General features: G+C 46.5%; 1 protein-coding gene and 1 long non-coding RNA gene across 2 annotated transcripts in view; both read right to left on the bottom strand.

Moving 5' to 3' along the window:
* Positions 1 to 451: 451 nt before the first annotated feature.
* Positions 452 to 1,890, bottom strand: LOC125758020 (uncharacterized). The gene is made up of 2 exons (XR_007415732.1): positions 1,735 to 1,890; positions 452 to 606 (listed from the first exon to the last, which is right to left on the bottom strand). It is a non-coding gene; the product is annotated as an uncharacterized LOC125758020 (long non-coding RNA).
* Positions 1,891 to 8,353: 6,463 nt separating this feature from the next.
* Positions 8,354 to 12,660, bottom strand: part of LOC119389671 (uncharacterized) — a 324,685-nt gene continuing 320,378 nt past the window's right edge. Inside the window, 2 exon segments of the mRNA XM_037657032.2 lie at positions 8,354 to 11,658; positions 12,170 to 12,347. Coding sequence (XP_037512960.2) covers positions 11,393 to 11,658; positions 12,170 to 12,347 — 444 coding nt within the window. The 3' untranslated portion in view covers positions 8,354 to 11,392.

Below are 12,660 nucleotides of genomic sequence, written 5' to 3'. Positions count from 1 at the left end.
TTGGCTGCGAAAAGAAAACATCGTTTTCCGGTAATTTGGCATTTTATTGAGCATATATATCAAATATTACCCAGGTGAAAATTTGCAACTGGGAATGCAACTGGTCCCAACTGGTCCCAGTTCAAATGGTTTATGGAACAATTCCCAGTGGGGACCAGTTGGGTCCCCACTGCAACTGGTCCCAGCTGATCCCAGTTGGGTCCCCACTGCAACTGGTCCCAGTTGCTTCCCCACTGTAGCTGGTCCCAGTTGTTTCCCCACTGCAGCTGGTCCCAGTTGTTTCCCCACTGCAGCTGGTCCCAGCTTGTCATTGTTTTTTGCCCGCTTGTCCTATTGTCCTTTTTTGCCCTATTAGAATTAGCCTTGAGTAAGTGTTTCATGGGTGTCCCGTCGTCATGCAGAAGGCCTGCAATATAGCAGCGCCCATGCAATGATAATCACAGTGGATGAATGAGGCATACGTTCAAATATATTTTCATAATCAAAACTACAAATGCTTATGCTGGCCCTTCATGATGTCGGCGACCATTTTGCCAAGGCAACTATGTCTTGTGTCACTTTCTTCTGGGCAGCTGCAGCGGCACTCGAGGAAATGCCTTCAAAATTCTGAAAATAAACAGAGCCATGAAATCAGAAAAACCGTAACACTTCTTTATTGAACTTTAACTTTGATAGCAATGTGTACAAAGTTGGGGGTACAGTGAAAAATTATCCAGACCTGTGGTTCACCGCACATGTTCACAATGTTGCGAAAGGCTGAGTGAAATATTACACACCCAACTATGGCTTATTGCGTAAAAGAACACAGCATATCTGCAAATTTTGCGGCAACCGAGGAAGGAAATTAGAAGAGAGGGCAAAAGAAAAAAAAATGAGTGGTGCCTTATCCTGTCTACATGTTTGCGTCCTGTGTTCTTTGAGATTCACCCAAGCATGAATTACTGCAAACTATTTCAATAATCACTTACAATCTGTATGGTTATCTTTTTCGAGATGGTGGTGACTATTATGCATAGAGCATGCCACTAAATGTCAACTTAAAGATGGCATGAAGTAATTAAATTAAGCTATGGTAGATTCACGATGAGGCAGTCAGAAAGATATAACAGACTGTAGTCAAGGCAGCCTAGTTTCCATATCGTTGCAAGCCCAACACAGCAGTCAGGCTGCAATGAGTTGGCTAAAACACGTGCTGCACGTTACATGCTTATGCAATTAAGCCAACAGCATTAATAAACCGCACCAATGAACATATGTTACGCACATTTTGTGACGAATTATATCGTTCTTATGATGTTATGTTGAACAAGTTTGATAAGCCGATTGGTGCGCACGCCAACGCACACACCGCATCGACTAGAGCGTTTTATTAAGAGGCGATAAACGCGTTTTTGGCTCAACACACACGCTGAGCATAAAGTACACAAAGGGTTTTGCGAGACTTCAACTACACTCACGAGCAGGGCACCGGTCCTTCAGCCCTGATCTACGCTTATGTTTCTTTGTGCATAGAGTCAAACACAACAACAAACTGCAACAATATATGTGTGCAATAATTCAACCTCCATTAAAGCGTCTGAACTGAAGCGTCGCTGGTCCGCTGTCATCAGATACCAGAGACGGAGGACGAGGGACTTGTTTCCCGATCTTTCTGCTTCGTCCCACGTTTTTAATACAAAAATAAGGGCAATATCAAACAGACTAAATAAGAGTAATACCATGCACTCAACTCACCGAACAATCGGAGCACATGGGCCTTGACGTAAGCTTGTCGTCTTGCCATTGTTCTTGGTGCCACTTTGTAGAGTCATAATCCAAGACATTTGTGGCTGAGTTCTTATGGTGCACGTTGAACATAGCCTTCACGTTCTCGTCGCGGAAATACACTAAAGCAAACACGTGTAAGCAGGCTACGTGCCGAGATTACACAAAGCGTGCGCCGAGTAACTATTTGGCTTAGCTTGGCTGGCTTGGCCGCAAGCTCGGCTTGTCTTCGTATCGGGCGAGCGCGGATGGCGCGCCGGACGCACGACGTTTGCACCTGGTTTGCACCACATTATTTTCGCCTGTATTTTTATAGCGCTACTTGTCTTGCTTAGCATAAATTGCTGTAAATTTAAATATTATTCAAAGCTTCTTTTTAAGGTTAGGACATTCTGTAGAAGCAAGGAACGTGACAAAAAAAAGTTCATAACAATTACCACGCCGCATCTCTGGCGCCACGTCGCGCACCGGTTCACTTTTTTGGTCAATCGGCTGTTCTATGCCGGTTTCGGTCTCATGGCAGTTTCTATGTATTATTCTATGGTGTTTAACAACGCCTTCGCTATTTAGGCGCTGCTGTGTTGTCGATTCATTCGCAACGCAAGCATCGTGCGTTTGCACATTTTTCTTTAGCGTGCTTTACCAGTGCCTGTTTACCGCAGGGCAGGTACGGAGACACTGTACTGTCGTGGTCGACACGCAGTTTTTCTATAACATTATAGCCGCGCGAGTTGCTGACAGCGTACGTTAACGTGATTAGATTATCAAAGTGGCATGATTAGAAAAGCTACGTGCTAACCACGACGGTAAATATTTCCGAACGGTAAAGCGGCGCTGAAAAACCCTTTCGTTGCGCCACGTGTGTCTCGTCACCCTCGCTCGATCATGATCTTCGTTTCAACATGAGAAGCCGATCGAGTGCTCTGCTCAACCGCGGTTAATGAAGCGGAATCACTGTTTATTTGGAGCCTGGATATCAGGCCCGTAGCCAGGAATCTTTTTTTTTTTTTTTGGGGGGGGGGGGCACTTGGTGACGGCCCTGACTATTCGAGAAAGACACCTATTTTCATTATTTTCGGTTAAACACCCCATTAGCAGCGCACAATTGGGACCACTTGCTTCCAATGTAACTGGTTAGGGTTTCCAAATGGGACCAGCTGCTTCCAGTTCAACTGGTCATGGTTCCCATTGGTGGCCAGTTGAGTTGTAACTGGGACAGCTGCTAACTGGAACCAGTTGCAACTGGAATCAACTGGGACCAGTTGAGTTGTAACTGGGACAGCTGCTAACTGGAACCAGTTGCAACTGGAATCAACTGGAACCAGTTGAGTTGTAACTGGGACCAGCTGCTAACTGGAACCAGTTTGCAACTGGAATCAACTGGGACCCATTGGTTTCCAACTGGGGCCAGTTGGACTGCAACTGGGACCATTTGATCCCAGTTAATACCAGTTGAAACCAGTTGGATTCCCAGTTGCACATTTTCACCTGGGTATCAAACGACACACGACGAACAGTCTCTAATAGAGACTGTTCGCGGCACAATTGCTATACAACAGCTACAATGGAGTTCGCTCGCCAAAGCCGTCACGTATGGGGTATGCCCATGCAAGCTTGCACGAAGGCGATCTACGTCGGGTCACTCGTCGCTGTCGCGTGCATTTTCACTCATATGAGATTTGGCCTCAAATCTAACGCGAACAGTCACGTGGCGCCGTCACTAGCTCAGGTGGTGTTACTTCTCTGTCTGTCGGAGTGCAACAAAGAGCAGTGCTTTACCTGCTCCCCTTTTGTTTAAAGCAGAGAATGGGAAAGGAAAAGCGGTAAAGGGCGGTCGCGGAAAGGGCGCTGTATGCGTGCTGGAAAACAATTCCCGCTCATTCTCTATATTTCGGGCTTGAGTCGGGCTTTGCGCCGGGCCCGAGCCCGGCCCGATAAAACTCCAAGTAGCCCGAGCCCGGCCCGGGCCCGAGGTGAATACATCGGCCCGCCCAAGCCCGGCCCGCGGGCCGGGTCGGGCTCGGGCTTTTGGCTACCCGGAGCCCGTGCACACCTCTACTGTGCACTCCTTTGTGAGCGCGATCATGCAGGCGCAATGACCGCGGCGTTACGCGTCCATGTCGTCTGCATGCAAGCTTCCTCGAAGCTATAGGAGCTCATCGATGGTGGCGATCGACGTATGCCGTTCTGGTGCAAAGATGGAATGAACGACGCGCAGCGCAAACATTAATTCTCGCGGTGTCAAACGTACGTCTTCCGATATTAAGCTGCAGCCACGTGGTCGGCGGCACGTGCGCGCGCGACATATACGCTGCCCAGCACTGTCGAAATTTGCTCGCTTCTGTTTCCTCCTTGAGCTCTGGCGCGAACAACGCGACCTTTTCCCTCGTCTATATTTGGGAGAGCCGCCCACACCTCATGGTTGTCTAGATCTAGCGCGCTAGGAACAAAAATCACGAACTGCGCATGCGGTGGCTTCCGCAAATATTTTCTTAAAGGGATACTGAACAAAATTTTTTTTCGCCAAGATTTTCAGACAGACTGAAAGATTCGGTGCTGAAATCGATCGTCACAACCTTCATTTCAGGCAGAAACAAGAGGAATTCAATAATGAATTTAATGCATTTTTCAAAAACTGCCGCGTCTAGCGGCCGCGCCGTGAACTAGAGGAGGTGACGATTGGTGACGTTACATGCACCAGAAACGGGCATGCCAACAATGCCAGCCGTCGCCCGCGTCACTCAACCCACTCAGCTCCCACTACGGTTCCCAGAACCACTACGAATAGCACCGGCAGCGAACAATTAAAAAATGCTCCCGCGGCTGGGGTAAAGCAAGGGTAAGCATCAGCGCTTTTGTGGAAAGGGCAGAGTGGGATGAAATGAGAGGTGGAGAAAGGGCAGAGGAGGACAGGAACACGTGCACCCTGCATGAGCCCCGAGAAACGTCATGGGCTTGGCCAAGGGCCCCGCCCCCCCCCCCCCCCTCCCGAAAATTTTCCATTTTACTTCCGTATATACAAGGGCGTAGAACATTTTTTTTTCAGGGGGGGGGGGGGTTCAACCATACTTTATGTATGTTCGTGCGTGCGTTTGTCTGTGCGTTCATATATAGGCAAGCAAAATCGAAAATTTTCGGGTGGTTTGAACCCCCCGAACTCCCCTCTTGGCTACACCCCTGTCCGTATATATACATGCACACATACAAATGCACGTACGAACATACATAAAGTATGGTTGAACCCCCCCTCCCCCCTGAAAAAAATTTCTGGCTACGCCCCTGGTAAATGTGACGTCACAGCTCACGCTCGCATGCAGCCGCCGCGCGCTGACAATCCGCCAAAAATGCAGCCAACTGTTCGAAAATACGTGAAATAAACTTTGTTTATCTGAATAGTTGCATCTTCTGAGTTTCCGAATTTTGATGTTTTACAGCGAAAGCTGTTATGAGATCACAACAAGGGCCGTTTTTGGCGCCGTAGTTGTCCGCCGCCGCCGCCGCCGGTGTCCGTAACCACTATCGCTCGAAATAAGAAAAAAAAACGATATAAGAAAAAAATTCCAGGATGGAGCGAGGTTCGAACCTGGGCCCTCTGTGTGTGAGCCCAGTATTCAACCTCAGAGGCAAAATGACCCTATACAGGCTTCATGTCGGGAAGGAACCACATTAACATACGTAATGTAGCGTGGTAGAAGAGTAAAATAACAACCAAGTGTCACACAACGCGAATTCTGTAAGCAGGCGTCACACAATGCGAATTGCGCAACGAGTGGGTTGTTGAATGCTTCCAACCCATTACAAAGGGTTAGACAAGGGTTGGACAGAGGTTGGACAAATGTTGTGGCATCAGCCACAGCATCAACAAAGTGGACATAATGCCTTACAGGTGTTTAGCATGTACCACGGTTCTGCGTAGAATGAAGAAAAATTGCTTAGTGGCTGCTTCCGTACTTCACAAAAATTATGATGATTTATAGCGTAGTGGGTTCCTCGCAAAAGTACTTCCATTGGTTGCGAAGGAAGCCCATACCGCTCCCATGATCCATTTGCTCAGGATTTCAATAAGGTTAATTCCCTCTCTCTATCTCTTTCTCACGTTAGCGTATGTTATAAAGCGTGGTGGGAGAGTGAAATGACAACAGGGCATCACACAATGCGAATTACGTAACTTGTGGGTCCTTTAAAGCTTCCAACCCATTACAGAGGGATCAGCCATAATTCTTCATCGTCATAAACCGTCCCACCAAGAAACTGCTCATAATGCCTTACAGATGGTACCTCGCTTCTCCGCAGAATGACGATTAATGTCGTCGTGGGTGCTTCCCAACTTCACAAAAATTATGATTTGTGGCGTAGTGGATACGTTCTTAGTGTACTTGTATCAGTAGCCACAAGAGGGTTTATAACGGGCTCTAGTTCGAGCTTTCGCTGTGACCGAGCTGCGCTTTCCGCGCAGGCCTGGCGATTTCTTTTTTTTTCATCAGTTTATTCAATTTTTGTATAGTATCCCTTTAACGAATTTCTTGGCTGTAGCCATTAGAATGCACTTGAACGCTTTTTTTTTTCTTTTTACTTTTTACAACCCTTGCCAGACTTGAGGCTCAGATAGTTGGTTGAGGGGGAACAGAGCAAAATATTTGATGAAACGGACAAAGAAGTGTCATGGTCATCCTACTAGCTTGTCTTGTTGTTTCCCCTTATTTTGCAATACAACGCTTTGTTTTCCTAGTGAAATGCAATCGATGTTGCATGATGTCCAATGCACATATATTTCTCTTTGCCTTACCCCCTTGCACAAATAAAGTCTCGAGGCCTGTAAGGTATATACTTAACAAAATAAATTAATAAAAACAATACCCTGCAAGTGTGCTGTAAGAGCGCACTTTGGTTATAAGTTTGGATTATCATGCAAAATTTACTACAATACTTTATATGAATTATTGCAAACTCATATGTAAATGGTGCAATAAACTTTTCCGTGCCACAGTATTGTTTGTGAGAAGTTTTAGCTGGTTACAAATAATTTAAGTACGGTGAGGGAGCTGTTCAGATTACACGCATGCCTGGGCAGTCCAGAGGGGGGTCCAGAGGCGGGGGGGGCGGCTGCTCCCCCCTGGAATTTCGGATAGTAGGGAGTTTTCAAATAGGGGCCCCAAAGAAATAGTGTTGAGGCCACTGCACATGTGCGAGATCCAAACAGCATTTGGGTTTTTCCATTGGGGACGCTATTTCTTGAGTTTTAACGGGAGCCCCAATGCCTACCCCAAAAGCTTTGCGTCAAACAAACATGACGGCACCCACTGAAGTGACGGCTCTTGGCCAAGGCTAGAGTGACCTATAGAATAGGGAGAGTGGCCAAAGCGATGCAGACCCTATTCAAAATCTCTTAGCTCCTGCTTGACCCAAAGCCAGCACACGCAAAGTGCTTTGGGGCCCCTATTAGAAGACTCCCTATTAACTTTCTATGCAGTAGGAATAAGCTGCACACGTTGGTTAGCACACAAAAGGTCCGCATATCCGTGTGAAACGGCCTTCAGGATTGCCAGCCAACTTTGCAAGTTATTACATATTATTGACTAACCTTGCCGGTCACGTCACGGTAGTGAACCACCCCCCCCCCTCCCAATGAGTGCACCCCCCTGGAAAAATTTCTGTGGACGCCCTTGCACGCATGTGTTTGTCAACAATTTATGTTGCCTGATATCTGTTTGTTGCATGATATGCTTCTACAATGCTCGCATCACCGCTGCAAGCTTGACAGTACGGAGGCATAAGGTAATTAATACTTCAAAGAATATTTGGAGCATTAGCATTAACAGAATGCTCGTCTTATTGTTTATCAACGTTGCTTGAACCACACTGCTTATCAATGCACTAGCAGTGAGCCTTGGATGCACATGTGAGACGTAAGTCATTACTGTTAGATGACACAATGACTGGCTAGTCTGTGAAACAAATCATGTTGCTACAAGGTAGCAAAGTTCCTGAAAGGAAAAGGGTTCAGTTTTTTTTATGGCCAACTTTCGCCTATTGATTCCTATATTAATACAGTGTACCGTTTATGTACCAAATTCTGTTAAAATTGATGGTTCTTCATGAACTCTTACATCAATACACGGAAGCCTACAGCAAGCTTCCCTATCAGGCGCCAACTTTTTAATTTTATATTTTTGCTTCTAATCGTGAACGCATGCACACGTTATATTTATGTACAGATATGATATTTCGTAGTTAATAATGCACGACATTTTACAATGCCAACTGCCTTAAACAACTTGTTTAATTGGCACAGACCTACACTTGATAAATGTTTTGGCCAACAATAATCATGTAGAGACGACTTATTTTGCAAACTATTCAAGAGTTGCCACACATCAGTGGATACTTTTAAGCAGAATGTACAGATTTTCTGACACGACAACCTTTAATGCAATCATTTAAACTTGCTAGGTCAAACATAGAGCTACTGTATTTGCTAAATACCCTATTACCACTGCTGTATACAGCCATATACAGTTATTCTAGTCACACATACCACTCCTGTGTTACGGCCTGCCCTGGGAAGTGCGAGAAAATAATGAGCGCAAAGTCATAATAAAAATTATGTGCTTTATTGCAGAAAGTGAAAATACACAGAAGAGTCAAAAGTAAAACAGCGAATGTTTTAAGGCATGTAAAAATGGCATTTTCATTGCTGTAAGGATGCTTTATTTAAAAAAAAAAAAAGGGCTGCTGTGGCATTTTTTTTAAGCAGTTGATACGCACTAGCATTCAGGCAGTGTGTTAGAGTTCAATATTCAAGAAAAAAAAATACAAAACGGGACATAACATTGCTGTCGTGATGGTACACACCACAAAAAATAAAGAGATAGGAAAAAAAAACACCGAGATTATTGCTAAGAGGCGGAGCACATATTTCCACAGCCCTTTTAAAGAAACGGTCACATTCCATTGGCGGCATTTATAATTGTGTACAATTGGGCACATAATGCAACCTAAGCTGCATACAAAGAAGAAAGAAATGTTAAGCTACAAAATTTTGAGAAAGAAGCAATTTTGGCACCACGTAATACGAAAAAAAGGGTTGTGCAAAGATGTGCTCGTAGCCTCTCAGCACCTATGACTTGCACGTCGCGGAACGTCACCGGTAACTTTGCCACAATATACAAACAAAAAATAGCTGCCAAAGGATGGGGACCAGTCCCGCCTCCTTTTATGTGTCTTTGTTCATATATTGTGTGGCCCAGTCACCACAATAGCTTTCAACAGGACACAAGAAAATATCGTGAGTGAAAGCTGGCAGTTGTGGAGTCTGTGTAGAAACGAGAATCATTAAGTCGGGAGACGAGGGGAAACGTTACAAAAGTGGGAGAAAAAAAATAAAAAAGGCGGAAAACACAGGGTCCTTTATCACAGCAAAATAGCGTTTTACTCTATGATGCTTCTTCGCTTTGTTCACCGTTTTGTTTATGTGTGTGCGGGCGTTTGATACAAGGAAGTGAAAGAAAAAAAAAACAAATGCACGTAGGGAAAGTACGACCGGGGTCTTTCTAAGGAACAGTAACTAGTTGTCGTGTGTTGTTAATATCCTCAAATAGTATTTAAATAAAACACGCAAGTACGATCTACACACACACGGGGAAAAAAAAAGGCGGGGTAAACACATAATGGCAATTATAACAAACAGACGACGGGCTGCGTCAAATGTGGCTTGGGTCCCCCTGGCAGAACAACCTGCCGACGTGACACAGTGACGATGTGGTAAGAAGCGAAATTCCTCGATTTAAGTCGAAACGTTCACAAGCACCAATAAAAGCTTACAGTGGAGTGCGTGCTAACGAGTGCCTATGAATTGTGCGCCAAGGACGTTGCAGCACACACGCCTATGTCGTGGCGGCCAATGCTGCGTGGAAAGTAGCGCGACGCTGATTTTGCGGGTTTCTCAGAAGATTCCAGTATCCGTGAAGTGCAACTTTGAAAACTTTATTGACAAGCCTGCGATATGGACACTCCGTGCATGACTTGCCGCATAGATGCTTGCTGAAAGCACATGCGAGAAAAAAACAAAAAGGAAGGCCTAGAGATCGACTGCACGTCGCAGCCATTGATTGGCCATGCTCTGGAATGCATTACGAGGTCGTTTACAAGCTTGGTGCTCTGCGGGCTTGCGACTGCTTACGAGGAAATAGTGTTACGCTGGCATGGTTTTTGACGTGATGGCGGGGAGACAAGCCACATTCGAAAAGCCAGCACCACAAGAGAAGCACGCAACACGTGAAAGTGTCACCCTGTCCCCAGAATACACTCGAAACAAGGAAGCACCATCTCCGTTATTTTCTTCCAACCAGAATGACACAGGGTTTCCGGAGTAACTCAGCTTCACAAACTCACACTTGCATCCTATCGGACAACACGGAAAAGGAGAGACCAGAATGTCCGTCACTTGTGGTAGCTCCGAGTGACTCTTGCCACATCGGTTACGTCAAAGGACATACCTTGGGAAGAAAAAAACTACAGGAGACTAAACGGTTCAGCCAGTCTGAGGACAACTTCGCAACTTAGCCATCAAGAGGACAAAGAGACTCATGAACCAGTCGTGGACGCAAAGTAAAAAAAAAACACATATTAATGTTTCTACAAGATGTCCAGCACCTCATAATTGCTATCTGTAAATGCAAAGGGCCCGTTAAAGCTGCCTGCATGCCCTCTGACCGTAAGGACAAAAACAATTATTGTAGTAGCAAGGATGTTTGGCACATCAGTGAACCCGATGCAGATGAGGCTACACCGCCACAGGCATGCACCGCATCTGCAAGACATAAGATGCACACACGCAAATTCCACGCACACACACGCATCCTGTGAAACTGAGTTACTTCGAAAGTTACACTGGCAGGCGCCGCACATGGTCTCACATATAGGCAGGCGAGACACCGGTGCCGTCGCCGCCACCACTGACAATCATCATCGGCACACAACATACAAAAAAATCTAGAGTCCATCCCTGCGTACGCGCAGGTTGTCGCTGTTGCTCTGGGTAGCTGCCATGAGTCGACAAAAGCACAGGGATTCCCCACGCTTGGCTGTGTCGTAGGTTAATGCATCATGACCGACTATGGTGCTGAACCTGCCTTCGCCGAGCGTACCCAGCACGCACTTGTCGTAGGAGAGGAGGAAAGGGGTTTCTGCTCTGCTGTGATAAGTCCCGCCTTAAAAAAATAATAGACGCCACGTGCAACACCTCGTCAAACTGCAGTCCGGCTGCCACAGAGCTACAAACGCTGCAGAAATGCTCGTGTGCTCTCGGCGATGCTGACGAGGGGCCACGGCGAACTGGCGGTGACTGGCAGTGTGCACAGCAGCAGCAATGCCCGACGATGCCAAACGTGTAGTACGTGCTGCTCTTGCAGCTGGAGGTACTGCAGGGAAGGGGGGCAGGGTAGCAGGTTGGCGCTGTGGTCAGTCATGATGTAAAGATGGGGGTGGGCTGGTGTTGGATGGGGTTCATGAAAAAATGACTTGGCCTGGTTGGAAGGGGGTAGTTGGGGGCGGGGCCTCGGTTTGCTTGCTTCTCTTCCGCAGGCGGGTCTTCCTTCTCGGGGGAGAGACTGGTGCCCCCGGGACGGGCCTACCTCAAGCTGGGCGGCACCGACGACTGGTAGTAGTCGGGCGAGGGCTCCGCCACGGGCTCTGGCGTCGTGTACAGCGGGTTAGGAAAGTCTGGCGGGTGCGGCAGCGGACCCTCGGCCTTGGCTCGCCGCCGGTATGCCATGAGCCAGCATGAAATGGCCACTGCCACGGCGACCAGCGCGAGCAGAGTGGTGATCACCAGGGAGATGATGAGACCGAGCTTGGGCAGACAGACGCTGTCAATCTCCTCGATTTCAGGACCCGCTACAGCAAGAGAAAGGTAGCAAGCAACACAGTTAGGAGGAAAGTTCCAATAAGTGTCAAGTTGCATCTTATTTTTTTTGTATGGTATTTGTAGCTCTTCATCTACTTTTAGGAAGTATAAGTATGTCCTTAGACTAGGTGCAGCCTATAGTGTAATGTTCCTTCTCCTACTAACTGTCTAAAGTGTAAACCTTGAATACCGAAAAATGCAAAATAAAAAAGATAGTTCAAGAGGCAACCCGCCTTTTAAATTTGGCAGTCAGCATTGATGTGGCACCACCTCGAGATTTGACATATGCACAGTGCAGAACAATAACTCAACAAACCTGTTGTACCCAATGAAGCGTCTTCTTTCTTTTACTTGCCACCTTTCACCACCGATTCAAAATGCTACAACAGTTGGTTGATATCTTCACATTGGCCCTCCGTGGTGGTTTAACAATGAAGTGTCATTAATTACTGTCATTGCCTATAGTGTTGCTCACGTTAACAAAACCTGCAAGTTCCTCACCTTCAGCAGTGGGTGCCACCTGGTTCTCCTTCTTCTCAAAGGTCAGAATGGCATTGGACTGCACCATGATTTCCTGTCGAAGCTGCCCTTCTTGGAAGGAGGTGCCCACTTGCAGGTCTGTGCCTGGTGCCTGTCGACGCCTTCGTCGGCCAAAGGCATCAACACCGTCGCAGTGTACCTGATAAAGATAACAAACGCAAGTTGATGTCGTCCCACTGATTGCAAGAAGTAGTGATTTCTTTTTAATGGCACTTCAGTGAAGCTTCCAGAGTCCATAAATGTATCAAAAGATGAAGAGCACAAGAAGCAGGGTCAATTCAATAAGGAACAACATTGGCCCAGACTACGGCAGTGTTAGGCCAACATTGCTACCTTGTGAACTGCAGCAGCATGCTAAAGCCACAAGCCAATGGGACAGACCATGATAAGTATAAATTAAGTAAGTTGAGTTTTATAACTCATGGGGCATATCGTGAACTTTTACGTAGATT

This window comes from Rhipicephalus sanguineus, chromosome 4 (assembly GCF_013339695.2).
Source record: "Rhipicephalus sanguineus isolate Rsan-2018 chromosome 4, BIME_Rsan_1.4, whole genome shotgun sequence".
Taxonomy (NCBI): Eukaryota; Metazoa; Arthropoda; class Arachnida; order Ixodida; family Ixodidae; genus Rhipicephalus; species Rhipicephalus sanguineus.
The sequence above is the reverse complement of the archived record's forward strand: the minus strand, read 5'-3'. Positions and strand labels throughout refer to the sequence as shown.